This window comes from Eptatretus burgeri, chromosome 4, assembly GCF_056783735.1.
Source record: "Eptatretus burgeri isolate ZD-2024b chromosome 4, Ebu_testis_v1, whole genome shotgun sequence".
In the NCBI taxonomy this organism is placed as follows: Eukaryota; Metazoa; Chordata; class Myxini; order Myxiniformes; family Myxinidae; genus Eptatretus; species Eptatretus burgeri.
In genome coordinates, this window is record NC_140964.1 from 41,347,041 (window position 1) to 41,370,820 (window position 23,780).

Consider the following 23,780-nt stretch of genomic DNA (forward strand, 5'->3'; position numbering starts at 1 on the left):
GTCATTTCTGATGCATTGTTTTTCATTTCACAACATTAGATGTACTTTATTCTGGTTTTCCTTCCTTCGTTTTAAGATGCGTACTTAAAACATGCTTTTATACTGACTTCGATGTATATCTTTCCGTGCTCGACTTGTAGGATAAACATCTCACCTCCACACACATTAGAGTCGTGTGTAATGAACAATTAGTTCCATATCGAAACATAATTATGTCAACAATAACATCACACTGAACCTATACACTGGCTAACAGTCACTTGTAAAGGATTTGGACGGAGGGATAAAGGAGGGTTTATAAGCATAAAAGGGAGGGGGGGAGTAATCAGGAAAACATCGACTTTGCGGGCCAACTTGTGACTTTCTTTTTACACTGACTCAGCATAAATCTAGACAAGTCTTTGAACATGCATGAGCCTGACTTAGAAAAACATTAAAAGCTCACTACACCTCACATGTACTCATAGCAAGATCCTCCTCCATTCTTTTCCACCTGCATTGAATATATATATATATATATATATATATATATATATATATATATATATATATATATATATATATATATATATTGTTGTGGTTACCAAATTCGCAAACCACCATTCAGGTCCCTTAGGTGAGATATCTCGGTAAGTATATGTGTAGTTAGGCCCAAACCCGTTGTCTAGTGGGAATACATGTCATTCATGCGTGCTGCGACTCTTCAGGATAGCCGTTTTTCTTTTACTATCTTTATTTTGGACCAACCGCCATTGTTACCACCACCAACCACAACATCAACCACCCACCGCGGCGCCGCTTCACGTCACACCTCGCAACCGTCGCATCGCCACCGTTCTTGCGCCGCTTGTGGGTACCGGTGTTGGACTCGTGCAGGGCGCGCGCCGAACAGCGTGTACAAAACCACGGATTTTCAGCTCCAAAAACGGATCAAAAACGACACGCCCACTTTTGTTCCGTCCAATCGGTGAGCGAGGGGCGATTTGGCCCCGCCTCCAGGGCGTTGGAGGGCGATCGCTATATGCAAATTTATGGATCAAAATGCATTCACGCCCACTTTTTCTCGGGCCAATGGGGAGCGAGGTGAAAGGTCGAAGGCAGGGGGTCAAAGATGAGAGAGCGAAGCCACGGGGCTTATATAAGCGACCGCGTTCGTCAAGTCGAGTGAGTTAAGACTTCGCAGTCTGTGGAGTTGGGAAGAAGAAGCAAGAAGGAGTTGGTCGTCGTCGTCGTGTGCGTTGGAGTCGGAGCGAAGAGGACGGAGCTGTGGAGAGGCGGCGAGGGCAGACGAGGGGGTGCTCGCGTCGTGCCGGGAGCTGCACACCAGGGAGGCCGACGGCGCGACCTGGTCGAGGTGGAGACGCTCGTCGCGGGACTCGAGGCAGAGTAGAAATCCTCCTTTCCCCCGAGCATCAGCAACCCCCTCCTGTTTCCCCCCGCGCTGAGATAGTGCGACCAAGGGGGCCCCTTTCCCACCCCCTACCAGACACTGTCCGCGAGGCCCGCGGAGTTGAGGCACCATCGCCGCTCCGCGTCTCATCACCAGACGGGTAGGCCCGACCCGGTCTCGGCCTCAGGCCCGCCTCATCCTTGAGGGTGTTCTTTTTCTTGGTTTTGGGTATGTGTTGTCGGCGCCGTCTGTGAAGTAAAATTGTATAAGTGTTGCCGTGTGCTCGCGTAGTCGGTATTAGCTCTGCATTGTGTTTCTTTTCCTTCTATGTGCTTTTGGTGGAATTGCATTGTGTTTCTCTTCTTTTCTATGTGCTTTTGGTGGAATTGTATATGTGCGCTTTCCGTCATCGCGAATAAATGTGTTTTGTGTTGAACTGTTTCCCGCTTCGCTTCGTCATTTCTTTCATTGAATCCTCATCTTGCTTCACGTAAAGGGTTGGTAGTGGGCTGAATACGCCCGATAATTAATCGAACCGTCGAGGTCGACGAATAACACCGCTCGGTTATCCCGATAGTACGGAACGGGTCGCTTAAGTGGCCCGTGTCCGAAGTCGACCTGCGGCGAGGTGCGATCGCCCGGTCTACCCTTCGTGTGGGTACTTAGGTAGGTCGAATTTGGCGAGCAACCCTATCCCACGCGGGGGCCGATTGGCTCGATCGCGGTGAGACCGAAAGGTCCACCCGTGACTGGTTCCCGGCGTTAGTCCGAGAGGGTCACGACTGGATTGTCCGTCCGGTGGGCGACGTGCAGCGATTCGAGTTACGTGGCCGTCAGCACGCCGGCGGGCGCGAATCCGCAACACTGGTGTCAGGTCGTGCGATACAAATTCATCGCCCTCCTCGCGGCACTGGTATTGGAGAACGGGACAACGGGCTCTCCTGTCTCCAGCGAAATTCATGGGAATCGGTCCAGGGGTGAGAGAAGCGACCCCCGATTCCCTCCAAATTACGAGCGAGCTAAATTAACCCTTCACGAGAAGCAAGATGGCGTCTCAAGGCGAGCGGGAGCCGGGGGTATTAGAAATGGATGTAGAATGTGTAGAATCCATGGCTCAGGATGGAATCCCCGTGCAGGAAATGTTGATTGTGCAGGAACACGGACTCGCCCAACTGAACCCAGAGCCCGAAATAGGTGCGGCAGCGGCCGCGGTGTATGACACCTCCCCCCCCTCTCCACCAAAACCCTTCCCCAACCCTTGCCGAAACGGCTCAGCTGAGTGCATCCGACATGGCCCAGCTATGCGCCATGCTGGCGGCAATGACAGCAAGGATGGATGCAAATACAAATGAAATGAAAAACGAAATGAAAAACGAAATGAAAGGAATGAACGAAAAGATGGATGCGAATACACAAAAATTGGATGCGAATACACAACAAATGAACGAAAAGATGGATGCAAACGCAAATGAATTTATAAACGAAATGAAAAGCATGGGCAAGCAAATGAAAAAAGAAATGAAAGAACTACGGGGTGAGACGCAGAACATGGGCCGATGCCTGCAGGCGGGCATGAAGGCCGTGACCAGGGAGCTGGGAATGGCGACTCCACGTGTGGGAGCAAACGAGTTGGAAGGGGGTGCAACGGCTGACAGGCCCGCGGTGGAGGCGGGTAAAAAATAATTCGGGGGGCGTGTTGGGCGAGGGTCGTGACAGAAGAATCGACGGTGACCGAAAGGGAAAAATTAAATGGGGAGACCAAAACGTGCGAGACGAGACACGAGGTGACGACAACGGAAATAATAGTTGAGACAAGGGAGGTAAAGGGTGAAGAGTTGGTAGAGACACGGGAGACAGAAAAAATAGAGGGAAGACTACACGATGAAGACGGGGTAAGTGACGCACACACACACACAGAGGTAGTGGAGGACCATGAGGGGGAGCTGGCTGACTGGGTGGAGGCCCAGTGCGAGCAGCTGGATGGCCTCCTCCAGGAACGAGGGGAGGGAGTATGCCCCCTTGAGGCGAGTCACGACCAGGTGAGTTCGGTCGTGCTTTGCGAGGTTGAGGGGACGAGTGCTGTGGACAGGTGCACGGAGAGCTTGGGGGGTATAGAGGCCCCGGAGACCCTTGTGGGGACACAAATTCCCAGTGTAGTTGTCCCTGTGTGTGTGGTGCAAGGTGTGAGTGCGTCCCTGTGTCTGGAAGCGACCCCGTGTGTGAGTGGTGTGGTGGCGATGGTGCCGGAGTACGTGCTTCCCAGCACGCCGTGTGTGGATGAGGCACCGCGGTTGAGCGCCCCCGCGTGTGTGAGTGAGGGACGGTGTGTGGATGAGGCACCGCGGGTGAGTGCCCCCGCGTGTGTGGATGAGGCACGGAGTGTGAGTGAGGAACCGCGGGTGAGTGCCCCCGCGTGTGTGAGTGAGGCACGGAGTGTGGATGAGGCACCGCGGGTGAGTGCCCCACGTGTGTAAGTAGTATGGTTTGTGTGAGTAGTGAGGCACGCGTGAGTGAACGGCCGAATGTAAGGGAGACCGTGTGTGTGAGAGAGCGGTATGTGAGGGAGATGTCGGTTGGCATGCGGGAGCACGCAGTCGCGTCTCCCGGGGTGAATGTGATGGAATGGACTGTGAGCGTCGTAACACGCAGGTGTGCGTGTGTTGAATGGCGACGACGGCGACATGTAAGGAAAGAAAGCCGAGTAGCGGCTGTAGTTGTTTCGGGGACCGTGCCGGGTTCACCCAGCAGTGAGCACGAGGTCCGTGCTGTGCAACGCACGAGACCACCACGTGCTCGCTTGCGAGAGTGAAGTCCCGGTCCGGAAACGCCAGCGGTGGATTTGCCGATCCCGCGGACGGACAAAGTTTAGGCAGGATTATGGATTTGGACCGGACGGGTTCTCCACGCGATCGTGTGTCTTAAGCTCCAACGGGCAAAGCACATGTGTTCGCGTGGGGAACCCCTCGAGACGTGGGGCTTGTGTTTTTTTTTTATGCGCACGGTGACGCCATGGCTGCACGTGGGGTTGGAATCCGGCAGGAGGGGTATCTCTGCCGGATGGTGCCGTCCAAGGAGGGACGAGGAACACGTGCAGCTGCATGACGTCACGGGCAGTTGCAGGTGTAAAGTGCGCGAGTTGCCGCGCAGGTGCTGCGCATGAAAAAAAAAACAAAAAAAAAAACAAGCCTCACTTTCGGGTGCACAGGATTCCTGGGCAAGGGGTGTAAGACCCCCTTCCTGGGCACAGGATGGAAACTAGTTAGGGGGAAGGGTTAGCTTAGCTAGACCGACTTCATGGGGCAGGGGTAAGTCCTCATGGAGTCCGTGGAATGGATTAGTTAGAGGGATGATAGGGAGATTTAGGTTGGGAGATAATTTTTGGGATATTTGGGGACATGGACAGACTTGTGGATGTGTAGAGGGGATGTAGTTTAGCGACGTAGTGTTAAAAGGAACGTGCTACTAGTATAAGGGACGACGTGGGAGCACGAGTTAGTTAGGGGAGGTAGTTAGAAGGATGGCAGAGTTCAGCGGTGTGTGTGTGTTGAAGAGTTGGAGAGTTGTGAGGTGAGTACATGATGAGTGAGTGAGGCCAGCGGGTCTGTGTGAATGGAGTGAATGGGGAATGCATGGTGCGATGAGTGATTGGGGGGAGGAGTGACTCCCGCCCAAGGGACCCCGGGGTCAGAGTAAAGTGAGTTAGCTGGGTTAGTCAAATTGAAAAATGGAGGTCGTTTTGTTGTTGGTGGGAGTGTAGGCTCGAAACCCATTTGGAGGGGTGCAGGAGCCCTGTTGACGGGCTTGGGAGCGTGGCTGCGAAAGGTGAGTATCGCTGAGTGGGTACCCCGGGCACCAGGCTAGTCGGCCGTGGTAGGCCAAGGGCCCATGGGGGGCCGGGATAGCGTAGTGGGCACGGGTGCGTCTGCTTGGTGCGGAGGCCCGGGGCGCCGTTAGCCGCGTGGGCAGTGTTGTGGGCACGGGTGACCCTCGGAAAGGGTCCTGGGAAGCCAGCCTGTCACGTGTGCGTTTCAGGGGAGGTGCCATGGGGGGCACTCCCCAGTGTTAGGGAGCTGGTAGGCTCGGAGGCAGTGTAGTGCCCGGGGGTGCCATCGTCGGAGAATTGGCAGAGGGTCGTGCCTGCCAAAGGGAGCCACGTGTCCCAGCCAGGAGACCGTGTGAGGGCACGGAGAGAAAATTGAGGGGCGAGGCCCGAAATTGTGAGGACACCAACACAGGCGACGGGAATCTGGGTTGTTAGAACCAATAGTTTAAGCGAGAGGCGCTTGTTGAAAGCCCCGGGGTAGTTTAACAGTTAAATGGTTAGGGTAGATTAGGAGATGTACCCCTCCGCACCATCCATCCCCTCGCTGTCGTTGTGGGCCGCTGGACCCACTTGGTGTTAAGATCGCCGAACTCTGGGGAGGCCATTCTGAGGCTTCGTTGGGCCTCGACACAGGACGCTAGCTCTCCCTTATTCCCCTCCGGGAAGGGAACGTAGGGGTTGGGAGTAGGCTCGGTGACAGGATAGGTTAGCCGAACAAAGACGATAAAGGGGGTTAGGGGACGATTTGTAGTGGGGAAGTAAAAATAAAAACAACAAAAAAAAATAAGTTGGGGCTAAATTGGGGTTTGACAAATTAAGGGAGTGGGTATGTACAGTGACAGGCAAAGGCGATAGGTTGGGAGGGAGACAGGTAGGTAGGTCCGAGCCTGCCCTCCAAGTGGCCAGCACCACCGCACTCCCTCCACCAACCTCCACTGAACGGCAAGTGCCGGCCACTTCAGCCGGCTGGTTATTTTTCTTCAAGGCCTGTGCCGGCCAACTTCATTGGCAGCTGTTGTTTTGCTGCAAGGTCTGTGCCGGCTGGATCGTCTGCAGCTGCTGTGCTGCAAGGCCTGTGCCATCGGCTGGCCGTGTTTTGCGTCAAGGCCTGTGCCGGCCAGTTCATCTGCTGGCTGTTTTGCTTCAAGGCCTGTGCCGGCCCACTTCATCTGCCGGCTGGCTGTTTTTCTTCAAGGCCTGTGCCGGCCAGTTCATCTGCGGGCTGTGTTTGCCTGCAGCGGCCTTCTTCTGCGGGCTGTGTTTGCCTGCTCACCTTTGCCATGCCATGCCCACTGCCCACGTTCACCAGCCCCGTTCAATTTTGCTTTGCCCCGCCCCCCTGTTCATTTCCATGTGCGCCAGGATCCGCAAGGCAACAATTTGCAAGCTGCGAGAACTGCCCTGTTGGCAGCTACAACACGGGCCTGCAGTGGCGGCCCGTGCACCGTGTTTGTGTTCATCCATCCATTCGTTGTGCTCATTGCGTGTGCCACTTGAGCTGGCACGGAGACTGCGTTATGCAGCCCATGCACCGTTGTGGTTCACTGCGTTCAGTTCAAAAGGGAAGGCCTTGGACTGCGTGTGAGCAGCCAGCCACGTTCCCTGTCACCTGCATTGTTTTGAGCCAGAGACTGCATGCGAGCAGCCTGGCTCCCTGCTAACTGCTTTTCTTTTGCAGAGTTCATTGATCCTGGGCCATGGTTTAGTGTAAAATTTGTAAGTTAAGGGTAAGATGTACTGTAAATATGAGTGCGCCCCCGGCATGTTTGTCTTAGCGCCGGCAATTTTATTTAAGTCATCCGTGTGAGTGAGTTTGTTTAGGTAGTTACGCAGCCCTCAGGTTATTTATTTTGGGGACACGAATACCATGAATGTCGCACTCAGGGATCCGTAGGTAAAATGTACTAGGGGAAAACTACACATGATGGCACACGAGAATTTGACGACTCGGGACGAGTCTGTAAAAAGGGGAGGGGGTAGTGTTGTGGTTACCAAATTCGCAAACCACCATTCAGGTCCCTTAGGTGAGATATCTCGGTAAGTATATGTGTAGTTAGGCCCAAACCCGTTGTCTAGTGGGAATACATGTCATTCATGCGTGCTGCGACTCTTCAGGATAGCTGTTTTTCTTTTACTATCTTTATTTTGGACCAACCGCCATTGTTACCACCACCAACCACAACATCAACCACCCACCGCGGCGCCGCTTCACGTCACACCTCGCAACCGTCGCATCGCCACCGTTCTTGCGCCGCTTGTGGGTACCGGTGTTGGACTCGTGCAGGGCGCGCGCCGAACAGCGTGAACAAAACCACGGATTTTCAGCTCCAAAAACGGATCAAAAACGACACACGCCCACTTTTGTTCCGTCCAATCGGTGAGCGAGGGGCGATTTGGCCCCGCCTCCAGGGCGTTGGAGGGCGATCGCGATATGCAAATTTATGGATCAAAATGCATTCACGCCCACTTTTTCTCGGGCCAATGGGGAGCGAGGTGAAAGGTCGAAGGCAGGGGGTCAAAGATGAGAGAGCGAAGCCACGGGGCTTATATAAGCGACCGCGTTCGTCAAGTCGAGTGAGTTAAGACTTCGCAGTCGGTGGAGTTGGGAAGAAGAAGCAAGAAGGAGTTGGTCGTCGTCGTCGTGTGCGTTGGAGTCGGAGCGAAGAGGACGGAGCTGTGGAGAGGCGGCGAGGGCAGACGAGGGGGTGCTCGCGTCGTGCCGGGAGCTGCACACCAGGGAGGCCGACGGCGCGACCTGGTCGAGGTGGAGACACTCGTCGCGGGACTCGAGGCAGAGTAGAAATCCTCCTTTCCACCGAGCATCAGCAACCCCCTCCTGTTTCCCCCCGCGCTGAGATAGTGCGACCAAGGGGGCCCCTTTCCCACCCCCTACCAAAACACTGTCCGCGAGGCCCGCGGAGTTGAGGCACCATCGCCGCTCCGCGTCTCATCACCAGACGGGTAGGCCCGACCCGGTCTCGGCCTCAGGCCCGCCTCATCCTTGAGGGTGTTCTTTTTCTTGGTTTTGGGTATGTGTTGTCGGCGCCGTCTGTGAAGTAAAATTGTATAAGTGTTGCCGTGTGCTCGCGTAGTCGGTATTAGCTCTGCATTGTGTTTCTTTTCCTTCTATGTGCTTTTGGTGGAATTGCATTGTGTTTCTCTTCTTTTCTATGTGCTTTTGGTGGAATTGTATATGTGCGCTTTCCGTCATCACGAATAAATGTGTTTTGTGTTGAACTGTTTCCCGCTTCGCTTCGTCATTTCTTTCATTGAATCCTCATCTTGCTTCACGTAAAGGGTTGGTAGCGGGCTGAATACGCCCGATAATTAATCGAACCGTCGAGGTCGACGAATAACACCGCTCGGTTATCCCGATAGTACGGAACGGGTCGCTTAAGTGGCCCGTGTCCGAAGTCGACCTGCGGCGAGGTGCGATCGCCCAGTCTACCCTCCGTGTGGGTTCTTAGGTAGGTCGAATTTGGCGAGCAACCCTATCCCACGCGGGGGCCGATTGGCTCGATCGCGGTGAGACCGAAAGGTCCACCCGTGACTGGTTCCCGGCGTTAGTCCGAGAGGGTCACGACTGGATTGTCCGTCCGGTGGGCGATGTGCCGCGATTCGAGTTACGTGGCCGTCAGCACGCCGGCGGGCGCGAATCCGTAACAATATATATATGTATATATATATATATATATATATATATATATATATATATATATATATATATATATATATATATATATATATATATATATATATACATATATACATATATATATAAAAATACATACATACATGGACATGCTTTACGGTTTGAAATAATACTCGTACTAACCAATTGTTCTCATAAGATTGTAATTGGAGTCTCCTTAAAAAACTCTCAAGCTGCTTTACAGATACATGAGAAATAAACCCCTACTCAGTCACCACATCTGAGGAAGAACATCGCTACCATAAAGTGGGTTCAGCATAGTGACTAGATTGATTCTGGGCCGAGCTATTGACGAACCGACGAGGAGTGGATGAAGGAGACAGAACTTTTTACATTAGAAAGGAGGTTATGAGGGGATCTGATGGAGATGTTTAAGATAATGAAGAGTTTGTCAGCAGAACGGACAGTGACAGGAGTAGTGGCCATACCTGAGAGTAAATAAGAGGAGAGCTACGATGGTAGTAAGGCAGAGTGGGGGGGGGGGGTGTTTCACTCAGAGAGTAATAAGTGCATGGAATGGTCTGTCTGGAAAGGTAGTGGCAACAGAAACAGTAGATTCGTTTAAATGTGAATGATATACTGTCGATACCTTAAAGCATTGGGGATAGAAGGGTATATTGATATTGGCAGGAATGGTAGGTTGCTGAGGTAAAGATGGGTTGTTGTTTACCTGTGTAGTGATTGTGACGTCTGTGAGAGGGTCTCATCAAAAGGTGACGAGACCCTCTCACAGGCACAAACAAACACATGTGCTGTCTCTGTTTGTAAATTCTTCACCTTACAACCCTTCGGCTCCCTTAAACCCCCCTCCCTCTCCCACCCTCCAAAAAACCTTTTAAAAATAAAAGCAATTCGAAAATTATAAAAACTGCAATTCTGATTTTGATGTATGGTGGTGGTCGTATGGCAGCTTAGCTGCCGGGGTTGCTATCATTTCTTGAAGCGCGACTGTGTCGCTGATGCAGTGCCCCTCTACCAGTACACACACTGGAACTGGTACTCATTTTGCCGACCTCGGAAGGATGACAGGCTGAGTCAACCCCCTGGTGTATTAATTCAGCGGCCAACGGGGCTTGAACTCAGGACCCTAGAATCCCAAGCCACCACCCTAACCACTGAGCCAACACCAGGCTCATTTTGATGCATCATACTCTGTTTCCGAGCATTGGTGCTGCCAAAGCAGTTTATTGGCAAGGGTTATACTGGGTGGTTTGTCATTGCTTCCTGTAATAAAAATAAACTCAATTTCCACTCAGATTCAGCATACAAAGGAGAATCTTTAATACAAATATGTAGGTGCGCACATACGGGAGAAATCTCCATCAATGAAACAAAAAAAATCCCTAATCCAAGCGTTATACAGTATATCGAAGCAGGGATGAGTGGGGGGGGGATCATTGAACAAGCAGGATAAAAGAGAAATAGTCTTTCGTCTGGGAAGGAGTGGAACAGAATCTGTCTAAACAATGTTGGTTCCAGTAGACAAGGCCCAAGTACAGCCAATCAGAAAAAAGTACAACAGCTCCTCAAGCTCCCACAGGGTTTAGATGTACAAACAGTTCCACAGATCAAGGGAGTGAATCATTACTTCGACACATTCTCAGCGTTGATAAAGAACAGCATTGCATTCTGACATTCTGACTGGTGCCGCTCCACAAAAAGCCATGCATGATATTCATTAAATTTGTGAACTAAATAAGAAATATCTAAAGTTATATTTCATCATCTACTAATTGATATACTTAAGTCTTCCTGGAACTTATGCAACATTTCCAGGTTGTTCCATCGTTTTAATCAAAAAATGACATCAATACCAACTGAAGGTAGATGTATGTTTTACAGAAAGCAAATGTAACAGAATACATAGTTAATCATGTTTACAATGGAATCCTCTCAGCTGCAGCATTTTACCCAAGTTCAAGTGATATTTTTGTGAGTCTTTATTCATTCACACCGATTACAAATGCTTAAAGAGGAAATCAACTTCCCCAGCAGTAGTTATGGCAGGAATTTGGAATTTCTTCAGGATGCCTAGTCCACCTACTCTTCGCTAAGGACAACAGTAGGGGTGATCTGTAACATCCAGCAACCTATGTCGGCAGACAGGATTCCCATTTAGCGTCGATCCTAAGGACGACCCACACATTGATGAATCACCCTGCCTGTGAAACACTGGGATGACAGTTTATAGCTGGGTTGGGATTCAAACCCAGGCTAGTGTGCATAGTTCTAGGTCCTGCCTTTTTAATAATACTACATATTATTTGTTATTATTATGTATGTGTATAAAGTAGCCTGGTGATGTCTGTACTTGCCCCACTGTTCTCATCCCCATTCCTCCACCCCACACATCTCCCCAAGTGAATCGAAGTTTGCTGAACTGTTAAATTGGATTAATCTGTAAATGTAGCGCAGCCTTGATGGGCCAAATGGCATCCTCCTACATCCAAATTCCTTGTGTAACGTTTCCAACATACTTTAGTTGCATTGCCCACTTTATCATTTAAACACATGAACCATGGCCCCATATTAGATGACAATGTACGAATGGTCTGCATCTACCTTTGGTTTATGGACTATTATAAATGCTTGTGTGTTTACATCAAATCGTGTGACTCTCATCATTCAAACATTTCTAAATTTTGTTGCTGTGCCGTGATTTGAAATTTTACATCTTGTTTATTTCATACCCATGCTCCGCTGTCTTACATGGCATTCAAATATATTCCCATCTTTGACATACTCCTTTGTTTAAGAACCACAGAAAACCTCCCACTTGGCCACTTTCATATATGTACATATTTGGTATGAAGCATGACCGTGAGCAGATTTGTTTTAACAGTCATTTAAGACTCATTGGGGATCTGACACAAGTAACATGCAATGACAAGGACATTTGGAGACATCTTTGTACTTTTAGACAAATGACTTTTACGTCATCAGACAAGAGAGCATTTGAACCTTCAACCTGACATTCCATCATCATTCAGTACGTGCTCAGAAGGGAATGCCAAACAGGCCAACTGAGTGCTGCCCGTTTAGGATACCATCACTTATTTACCTATCTTGTATATTATTTCCGAGTTTGTGGTTTCGTGTCGCGCTATATTCGACTTTGTTCTGCGCTCGAGTAACGTGATATTCGGCTTACATTATCTCAAAGACCATATGAGGTGCATGGTACAAAAAAAAGTAAATAAAATGGTTCTGAAACAGTGAAATCGTATTCCACTTACTGCATGAAAGTAAAATTACTACTGATACTCTGCATTAGTTCCTTTCTCAAACACACCCACCCCAACATGTCGCGCAGAGCGCGGGTTATGCTGGTATATATTAACGAGCGGGGTATGCTTACACATTGTAAGCAATAACAAACCGTGCTTCCCCATTGTCTCGAGTACCTGCATTTGTTTTTTTTTCCTTCCCTTTTTTTTCATTTATTTATTTTCATTTACGGACCCTTTCTGACGGTTCTGTGATTCCCCCCCCCCCCCGGTGTATTGGCTTCGATGTCCGTCGGCATGCAAAATGACCGTGCTTCCCCCATTGTCTCAGGTCGCTCACCTGCATTTATTTTTTTTTTCATTTATTTGTTTTAATTTATTTATATTTTCATTTATGGACACGTTCTGACAGTTCTGTGATTTTTTTTCCCGGTGCATCGGCTTCAATATCTGTCAGCACGCAAAATTTCAGCTTTCTATGTCACCTATAAGGTATCGACCATTAATATAAGTCAGTCAGTCAGTCAGTGAGTGGTTAGAATGAGCTTTATATACTGTATATTGTAATAATAAGAAAGTGAACATGCAGATTTGTCATATTTAAATGGTCAACTGCCATTCGGATTTGTCTTGGCAAACCTTTTACCTTTTGTCTGCCTAAACTTGGTTGAGCCAAAAACAAGCAATGGTCGTTAATGCAAACTTTGAGGATCCCTTTTGTCAACTTTGAAGCAAATCTGTCATCAGTTGATGCTACTCATCTCTATATACACTGATCTCTATCTCTTTCTTAACTTCCCACTCTCAATCGAATGAAAAATGAAGGCTCCATTGGGAAAAAAACTACCTACGAAGTGTCCAAACATTCAAGTTTCTAATTTTAAAGAAAGGGAGTCTCCATTCAAACTGGGATTCTTTACATCTGGTCTTAAACCAGGGAAGCCATTGCTTAAAATTATAACTGCACTTTGCAAGCAAACACACATCCCAGACTGTTGTTGAGATCACCAATTTACAGTTCTGTGATGACTTCATTGATGCAGCTCTTTTCTCTACCCTCCCTACGAACAGCTACCCTCACTCGAGTTCACAGGTGAGGAGGTGAGCGGGACGGCGAAGTGCCCATATGATGCCAGGCACACAGCAGCTGCTGTGTATGCAGGTAACTGTTAAATCTTAATTATTTATGCTTCCTTGCACAACCCAGTCTATAAACACATCCCATGTGATTCTCAAAGAGCAACAGTGGAATATCATGCATCATGTTCATATACTTGTAAATGAGCTCGACCATCCATGACGGTCAGTCCTCTGTCGTATCAGTGGCAACTCCCTCACCGCTTATGTATGCAGTTGTCCATTTTAGGATATGGTATCATGGTCTTGGCGAGCTCATAGTGAGATATTGTAATACTTAGGCTTCATAATTGAACTTGTGCTTAAACGGTTCATTTAAATCTTATTCATCGTCGCAATATTCACATTCTGTTTGAGTGCCAAAAGTTATCCCATGTAAGTTTATGTACATTGTAGATGCCAATGCTCCTGGGATTTGAGAAATAATTTGGGGATATGGATTCACAACCGTTCATTCAATTCGTAATATCAGGTGTAACTATCACAAACACTTTATACCACATTTCGTCAGTAGACATAGACCAACGTATACGTCAACATAGACCAAAACGTCAACATCGGCCAAATTTCTAAAATCCTCAATTTTCATCTGATTGACTTGAAATTTGAAGAGCATTTGCATATCAGGTTACAAAATTCAATCCCCTACTAATTTTGTAGTAAACATAGGCCAAAAGTTCGACATAGGCCAATTTGGGCCAAATTTTCTAAAATCCTCAATTTTCATCTGATTGACTTGAAATTTGAAAAGGATTTACATATCAGGTCACTGAATTCAACCACCTATTATTTTTGTGGTCACCACTGGCAAAAAGATCAACATAAACCAAAAGGTCAGTACAGGCCAAATTTGTAAAATCATCATCCTTAATCCAATTAACTTGAAATTTGAAGAGCATTTGCAGTTCAGGTCACTGAATTCATTGACCTATTGATTTTGAGGTAAACCTAGGCCAAAAGGCCAATTTGGGCCAAATTTTCTAAAATCCTCAATTTTCATCCAATTGACTTGAAATTTGAAGAGTATTTTCATTTCAGGTCACTGAATTCAACTAGCCAATTATTTTTGAGGTCAGAAAGTCCAAAAGATCAACATAGGCCAACATAAATGTAGATGGAAGAGCTTGAGGCCAAAGTAGATAGCAAGGAGTACGATATAGTTGCAGTAAGTGAGACATGGTTTAATGAGAGTAACTGGAGGACAGGATTAGAAGGCGACAAGGTGTATCGGTGTGATAGGAAGGAGAAAATAGGAGTCGTCGCAATCTGGGTAAAAGACAGCATTGCATCAAGAGAAAGAGTTGATATATTAAGAAGGAATTAATGTAGAGTATTCTGTATGGACAGAGATTAGAGATTGTAAAAACAGTAAGATACTGGTAAGATGCTTTTGTCGGTGTGAAGGAAGAGGAAGAAGGAGGAGTATATGAAGAATTCAAAAGGGTATGTCGGTGAAGAGTATTGATTATGGGATTTTTTTAACTTGCTGGGGATAAATTGGGTCCAGGGAAAGGGCAGAGCAGATGAGGATTTCCTGGATTTATTCCAGGATTGCTTTTAACCCAGTTTGTAGATAAGCCCACTAGGGAGAGTAAAGTGTTAAACCTCCTTTTTAGTAAAGATCCCAATATGTGGTGGAGATGGTGTTGGTTGGGGAGCATTTTGGAGCAAGTGACCATAACATCGTGTGTACAAAGATTATGTTAAGCGTTAGAGTTCAGTATAATAGAGTAAGTCAGGCAAACCTTGAGGGTATGAGGAGAGAGTTTGGTGATGTAGATTGGGAGAAGCTACCAATAGGACAATCAGCATCAGAAAAATGGGAAACCTTCAAGGAGCAAATGTGTTGAGTGCAGAGTAAGTACATTCCAATGAAGTGTAAAACTAGAAGCAGAAAGAGGTCAGGGTGGTTGAGTAGTGAGATAAGGAATGCTATTAAAAAGAAGCATAAAGCATTAATTAGATTTAAAATAACAAGACTAAAGGTAGATTTGTATCGCTATCAGAGTAAACAGAGACAAGTTAAGAAAATAACTCAGCAAGCCAAAAGAGAGTATGAGAAGGACATGGCTAAGAATGTTAAGCATAATAGCAAGGCATTCTTTAAGTATATCAGGGGAAAGAAACAGGTTAGGACCAGTGTGGGCCCATTGAGGAATAGCACGGAGAGAGTGGTTAGTGAGAAAAGTTAGATGGCAGGCGTATTAGTTCTCTATTGGTTTCACTGGAGGGGACTATAGGCTTGCTCTCCATGTGTCCGTCCGTCCGTCTGTCCCACCCGTATTGTTTTTTTTTTACTTTTTGTCCCATACCTTTTAACATATTCAACTGAAACTTGGTACATGGCTTTATTATGATAAGTTATAGAACAAGTTCGATTTTAAGTGCGTTTTGTCAATTTTTTTTTTACAGATTTATGCCCTTTTTAAACTCAGAAAATATAATGTATTATACATGGGTCAGTGTTCAGCTACCCTGACTCCACGCCATTGGCTGGAAAGCTGGCCTGACTCCACTCGAATAAAATCATGTGCCACCATTGCATGAAGCAGCATAGATTGGCAGACCTCAGGCCTTAGGCCTGAGTGTTAGTCCATGGCCGAGTGCAATTGGAATGATCCTAGGTATATAACCACGATGTATTATCACAGATGCCAACCCTCCCGATTTCATCGGGAGGCTTCCGAAAATTCACCCAAACTCCCGCCCTTACGATCACTATCCTTATCCTCCCGAAATTTTGATATTTTTGCACTGTTCACTAATCAGAATGTACTCGTATGAGAATTGAATGAAAAGCATCGTCTGCTACGTATAGCATGTGGTAACTCCATAACGTTCGCTGCTACCAAATTGTACGTAAAAAATTGCAAATTCAAATGAGGAGCAGGGAAACATTGGGTCTGGATCTCGCTTATGCGATCATGCACTGAGATTTAGTGCATGCGGTATGTGTGCAATACAGTGCATGCGGTATGTATGCACAGTGTATATGCATGCGATACGCTCACTGCATGCAGCTGGGCCCCGTACCAGCCCGGCGGTCGCGACCACCGTGCGGTGTTTCACAGCCGCTAGAGTTCTACGAGTCGCGCTGCAGCTGTGGAACATCGACTTCGAAGTTACCGATGCTTCAAGCCCTCGATGTTGATTACGAAATGGCAGAAAAGAAGCTTACGAAGACCAAGAAATGGTCTCAGAAGTACAAGACCGAATACAGTCTCCAATACCCGTGTATTCAAAAGTCTGAAAGAGGAATTCATCATGCGTATTGTACAGTATGCAGCGTTGATATTTCAGTTGAGCAGGGAGGTCGCGATGATATTCGGAAGCACGTTGGAAGCAAACGGCACACAGATATTGCAAAGGAGAGATCTTCGAGCACGAGTACCGGTACACTTCTGAATTATTTCACCAAACAAGGGACAAGCGAGGAAGAGGATGTTACCCGAGCGGAACTTCTCTTTAGTGGATTTATTGTGGAACATAACTTGCCCATATCAGTCTCAGATCATGCTGGACCTCTATTTCAAAAGATGTTTCCAGATTCAAAAGTTGCTTCAAAGTATGGATGTGCAAGAACAAAAACTTCAGCAATAATTGGTGAGTTGTCAAATGTTACTGCTTCATCTATTGCCGATATTGCTAGACTCGCTCCATTTAGCCTAGCTACAGACGGTAGCAATGACAGTGGTGAGGCCCAACTATATCCTGTCCTGATTTCGTACTATGACAACAGTGCTGGGATTGTGAAGCAAGGTTTGCTAAGTTTGCCTGCGTGCAAACAAGATTCCACTGGAGAAAACATTTTCAAACTGCTTGATCATGAGTTCAGTGACAGGAAAATTCCGTGGGGAAATTGTGTTTCCTTTTGTGCTGATAATGCCTCTGTCATGGTGGGCAAGCACAAAGGAGTCGCTGCTTATATCCACAAACAAAATCCAGAGTGCTACATCATGGGATGCCCTTGCCATATGATGCACAATACGGCCAAGAAGGCGGCTCAGGCCTTACCCATTGAATTAGATGACTTTCTCATCGATATTTACTACTACTTGGACAAAAGTAGTAAACGCGTCAAAGGAGTGAAAGCACTGCAAGAACTCTGTGATGCCCCGACACACAAGATTCTGAAGCATGTTGCAACAAGGTGGCTGTCCCTTGGTCAGTGCCTAGACAGGCTGATTGAACAGTGGGAGCCACCTTCGCCTCTTCTTCAAAGAAGAAGTACGAAGAAAAATGCAACCAACTGTAGCCAAGACTCTAACAACGAGCAAGAAGGACGGCACTGTATCTACTGACAGTACTGGCACTGCAGGATCAAGCACTAGTGGAGCAGCATTCACCACTACCACTGCAGTATCTGCTGCGAAGAAGACAGCAGGGACAGCACCAAAACCAATGCTGAGAGCAGGTAGCATCACCGGCCCTTCATCACGTTCATCTACAAAGCAGATCCCTTCAGAGTCGAGAAAGACTGTGATAGTCCCATCTACAGGCAAAGAAGGACCCAAGTTAAGTTCTGCTTTTGCCAAATCACTTGATAGAAGCTCAGCAAAACCTTCGAATCAGAGGTCTTCTTCCTTGGCTGCACCTACCTCAAGCTCTCTCCTCAAACGTAAAATTGGATCTGGTACTACGAGTCTGACCTCTTCTGCTGGCAGTAAACGCAAGTGTGATCGCCCTGCGGCTAAGTGTACTACGAGTTCTACAACTAAAAGCGCATCTTCCTCAAACACTGTGCAGGAATCTAGAGAAAAACGTGTCAACAGGATGTTCTTGTCTCCACAAACAAAACTCTATCGTTTCTTCCTTCGATATGCTAACAAGCTTTTTGAGAAGGGGAATCTTCTGCTCCAAAGAGACGAACCCTGTATTCATCTCCTGCACGGAGAATTGAATGGTCTTCTGAAAGATATCTTCGTACGGTTTTTGAAACCATCGGTGTCATCGGTTGCTCTGGTAAATGTACCCTTCTCTGACAGACATCATCAGAAGAATGATGAGGACCTCATGATTGGGAACGATGCCAAACTGTATATAAGGGAACAAAGGAGTCTCAAGAAATCCACCTTCACTCTGAGTGAGTCAGACATCCAAGGTTTCTTCAGTGCAGTTCGCTCATATTATGTGAAAGCCTGCAATTACATCTTCAAAACCTGGCCGCTAGATGATGAATTAGCAAAGCATGCTCAGGTGCTGGATGTTAAGCTACACCAAGAAGTGGGGTTTGACTGTGTGGAGTTTTTCATCAAGAAATTCCCCTGTCTGTTCAGTGGCGATGATAGTGACATAGACAGTCTTGAGAGTGAATTCGCTCACGACCAGGCAGACGCCTCCATAGCTACAATTGCTACTGAGACAGTGAGAGTGGATGAGCAGTGGCATCGGATTTCACAGCTCACAGATCCCTGCACTGGTGCCAAGAAGTATCCTAATTTGAGCAAAGTGATGAAGGGAATCTTGGTCATTCCTCATTCGAACGCATCATGTGAGCGGGCACTCAGTCTTGTACGGAAGAATCATACTGAATTTCGTCCCAATTTGAGTGTCAAAACCCTGGAAGCTCTCTTAATTGAAAAACTAGCTCATAGCACCCCTTGCTACCAGAGAGAATACAGCAAAGACATAATCAGAAGGGCTAAAAGAGCCACACAGCTGTCACTCAGCAAAGCTGCCATGGAAAAAGCAAGCAGCAGTAGTACCAGCCAGTAAGGTAAGAAAAATATTGCTTCTTTTGTGCTTTTTGTTAATCTTTGATTGTCCCCTAACTTACTAATATTAACATACATGTAACATTAAAAAGTGCACAATTTTCCCCTTTTTTGTTCAAAAAGTGGGAATTCTTAACATGTTAAATGCTCCAAAATAGGGCTCAGAGGGCACTAGAGAGCGTCTAGAACCCCAGAGCTTCCAGGGCCCTAAGGCGGGCCCTGGACTCCGCCGCAAGGGTCGAGCGCTCCGCGCTCGAGATGTGCGCTTCGCGCACATTATTTGGTGTCGGTTGCAAATACTCCCTAATTCTGATTTCCAAAAGTTGGCATCTCTGTATTATATATGCACATAAGCCGTACGCATGTTGTTGCTTCATGTATGTACATTGGGTTATTTTTAATACAAATTAGGCAAAGTCGAGATGCAAATAAAACTTAGTAGTATATAGAGAGGTTCTTCTTCTTCATTTTTGTTCCAGTATTGGCTCGAGCGTGTGTTAAAACAAACTAATTTTTATCTCTGGTTTGTCTTCCTCGTTGTCTTTATTTATTTCCAGTCTACAAAAGATATCAGTGATTGAAAATTGGTTTTCCTTTTATTTTTCCAAATAGACCCAATACAAACACGGTGTGTTAGAGTGTTTCTTCTTCTTCTTTTTGGTCCCGCTATTGGCTCAAGCGTGCGTCAAACGCAAACAAATTTTTATCTCCCGAACATTCATTGGGACTGGTCGGGGACAAGTATTGTAAAGCAATTCTCGCTCTTATTAAACAGGTATTTTCCTTCAACATTTACACAAGAACAGTCAGGAGAATTGCCAGTCATTGAGAGTATCTATCGAGGAGGTGAGGAAGGGCTTTTACAGAAGATCCAGGTTGGAGTAGAGGAAGTAAAGGAACAGCTAGGTAATCTAAGAGTAGATAAGGCTCCGGGGCCAGATAATATGCACCTGAGAGTATTAAGGGAGGTGACTCAGCAGGTAAGCGAGATATTAACGGATATTTTCAATAGTTCCCTGGAGTCAGGACAGGTACCGGAGGATTGGAGAGTAGCAAATGGAACACCATTATTTAAGAAAGGATCCACAGAAGAATTGGGGAACTGTTGGCCTGTTAGTTTGACTTCAACAGCCTGGTGTTGGCTTAGTGGTTAGGGTGGGTGGCTTTGGATCTTCGGTCCTGAGCTTGAGCCCTGTTGGCTGCTGAATTAACACCAAGTGGGGTTGACTCAGCCTGTCATCCTTCCAAGGTTGGTGAAATGAGTACTAGTGTACTGATATTGGGGCCCAGCATCAGCAGCATAGTCACGCCCCAACAAAATGATAGCTTCCCGGCAGCCAAGCTGCCATACGCAAGAAGAAGAAGAAGAAGAAGAAGAAGAAGAAGAAGAAGAAGAAGAAGAAGAAGAAGAAAAAGTTTGACTTCAGTTGTGGGGAAAGTGTTGGAGACATTAATTAGGGACCCGATAAGGAACCATTTAAATAAATACAATCTAATTAAAGGTAGTCAGCATGGGTTTTCCAAAGATAGGTTTTGTCGAACAAATATTTTAGAGTTCTATGAAGCAATTTCTGATTGGGTGGATGAGGGAATGACAGTGGACATAGTATATTTAGACTTTAAGAAGGCATTTGATAAGGTACCACATAGTAAGTTATTAGCCAAGGTGAGGGCTTGTGGGGTGACTGGTCAGGTCGCTAATTGGATTGCAAACTGGTTTAGTGATCGGAAAGAAAGAGTGGCTGTGAGTGGGAGGATGTCTTGCTGGGAGGATGTAATTAGTGAGGTACCTCGGGGATCAATACTAGGACCATTATTATTCATAATTTACATCAATGATTTGGATAGTGGAATGAAGAGTAGACTTTCCAAATTTGCAGGTGAGACAAAGCTTGGAGGTGAGGTGGTTAGCAGTCGAGGGCTTGGTGATCAGATTGAGCAAAGTATTGATACTTGCACAGATTGGGCAAAAGATTGGCAGATGTAATTTAACCTGAGCAAGTGTAAGGTGTTGGGGATGGGGAAGAAGTATGAAAATAGAGATTATATGATGCAAGGGGTAATTTTGGAGCGTATCACACAGGAGAAGGATATGGGGGTGGTAACAGATACGGGAGGTAAGCAGGCAGCATAGTACCAGACAGCTATAGGTAAAGCAAATGGGGTTTTACATTGTTTGTGGAGGGGGATCATTTATAAATCAAAAGAGGTGGTGTTAACATTTTGTAGGAATTTAGTGAGGGCCACATCTGGAATATTGTGTGCAGTTTTTGTCACCAGGACTTAGGAAGGACATCGCTGCCACAGAGAGGGTTCAGTGCAGGGATACTGGATTGATTTTGGGCCTAGCTAGACTTCGCTCTGAGGAGCAGCTGAAGGAGACGGAGCTTTATACACTAGAAAGTAACCGGTTTCGAGGAGATATGATGGAGATGTTTAAGATAATGAAAGGTATATATACATAATAAGTGCAGATTAATTATTCAGCAGAGTTGACAGTGATAGGACCAGGGGCCATAGCCTGAAAGTAAAGAAGAGGAGAGTTCTTTTACTCAGAGAGTAGTTAATACATGGAATGGTCTCCCTGGAAAGGTAGTGGCAGCAGAAAGAGTAGATAAGTTTAAATTGGAATTAGATAGGTACCTGGAAGTATTGGAGATAAAAGAGTATAGGGATATCGGCAGGACTTTTAGGTAGCTTGAGCATGGATGAGTGATTGTGTGCATCTGTGTGGAGTGTTGTCTGTGGGGGTCTCGTCAAGGGGGGTGTTTTCGGTTGTATTCGTAGGAAGATCAATGATAAATCGACCCATCCAGGATTGTAGTTGATGTGTGTTTCTCACCCAAGAACCACCTTTGCCCAACCCTGAAAGAAAAAAAAGAAAAAACTACAAAAACAACAACAAAAAAAACATTTTACATTTTGCTTTTTTATATAAATTGGTCTGGTGTTGATATGTCGCAGGCACGATGGGCCAAATTGCCTCCTCATGCGTCTAAATTCCTTGTGTAGCATTGTGTAAGGTGGGATTAATTGCAGCCATGAAAGTAGTCATCATAGTAATCATAGTTTCTGTACTCGAGGTAAAGCTTGGGGCAAATCTTGAGAAACCGAGTGATTTTTTTTCATGTGAGCCATGCTCAATGTATGCCTGGTGTTGCCTCAGTGGTTAGGGTAGTGGGCTTCGGATCCTAGGATCCTGAGTTCATAATCCCACTTGGCTGTTGAATTAATACCAGGTGGGGTTGACTCTGCTTGTCATCCTTCCGAGGTCGGCAAAATGAGTCCCAGCTAGCTGGTATACTGTGTCGGAGTGGTGACCCATCCAGGATTGTGCCCAATAGCCAAGGAGACTGCTTCGGCAACACCAATGCTCTGCACAGAGTATGGTCCCAATGGATGGATAGTATTTACACATGTGGCTGTTATAAAAAAAAAAAACTCAGCTGGCTCATTCATGACCCACATGATGGAGGTAACCTGCCCAACCTTCATGGTAATTCGTTTACATGTTATAGCAGTACACACTTTGTGGTTGCCTCTTCATTTCCCCAAAATGATACCCAAACCACCCCTCCCCCCAAACCGCCCCTCCCCCCAAACCCCCTGCCAAAATAGCAAGAAAATTAATTAATATGATACTTTCTTAAGAATGTCAAGGCATTAAAATTTCAATCTTCCGAGTTAGTTTTCATGGAACGTGAATCGAGTAACTTGTCACGTGATCTGATGTGTAAACTTTGGTGGAAAAGGTTTTGTTCTTGAGTTATTGGTGGTAGTGCATGTTAAACCTGCAGGACATCTCCTTTGGTAACGTGCCACCCTCTGAGCTGTCTTGTTTTGGGTTTGATCATCAGTGGTGCTGATTCTAACTAAAACTACCGTTTAATGCAGTTGGCCAGCAGGGGAGATGCATCATGGAGAACTCCATCCTTTCAAGTCGTTTCTTAAGTTGACTATTTTATCCTCTCAGGTTTGCCACAGGGTGATTAAGATTGAAAGAAAATCCCACAAAATCCCAAAGTAGGCCAATTTGAGTTGGAGCCGTGGCCATATTCAAAATTTCCTGTATAGCAATCTGAACATACAGAAGAGATGTCAACCGGTCTTTGTAAGCTACACCATGGCAATAGGCCAACGTGATGACCTGACTACTCATTAATGGTCAAAAAATGACAACACATGATTGTAAGATGATCAATGACGACTCCAATTTCCTTCATAAAGAGTAGGCGAGATATTGCCGATACGCTGGCCAAATTCCAAATTCCTGCACCAACTTGCATGGGGCACTCCATCAGTGGCACAGCTATACCCCCAGCAAATAATACTACCTGCAGTCATGTGCTGAGAAGAAGAAGGAGCGACTCCAATGAAGAGTTTTGGACATTTCTATGAATGTGAACAAAACTAAGTCAGATAAATGGTGGTGGCAGCCATTATAAAGGCAAGGGTTAATTAAGCCTCCCTCTACATCATAAGGGAAGGCTTATTGCTGTTGTAGGGTTTGTTTGTACAATTAGCCCCAATTTTGATGGGACCACAGAGTTTATAAAACCCATGGAATACTAAACCACTATTCAGAAAAAAAATATTTTTTCCTGCACTCTGTATTCTTCCATTTTCCTAATTGTATCAATTTCAGAGCTGTATCTCAGAGCCAGCTGGGACTTTTGAAATGCTAGCTTCATTTACTTCATGCCTACCTGGGTTAAAGGTTAAGGTCTTACACCCCTATGGATACGAAACCACGATTTAGGCTTTTCTCCCTTTTTTC

General features: G+C 46.4%; 1 protein-coding gene across 3 annotated transcripts in view; it reads left to right on the forward strand.

The window, feature by feature from the left end:
- Nucleotides 1-23,780, forward strand: part of LOC147027871 (semaphorin-6A-like) — a 200,432-nt gene that overhangs the window by 166,983 nt on the left and 9,669 nt on the right. For all 3 annotated transcript variants that reach the window (XM_085877585.1, XM_085877586.1, XM_085877584.1), the window contains one exon: nt 13,224-13,314. In XM_085877585.1, coding sequence (XP_085733711.1) covers nt 13,224-13,314 — 91 coding nt within the window. The remainder of the gene's footprint in view (nt 1-13,223; nt 13,315-23,780) is intronic.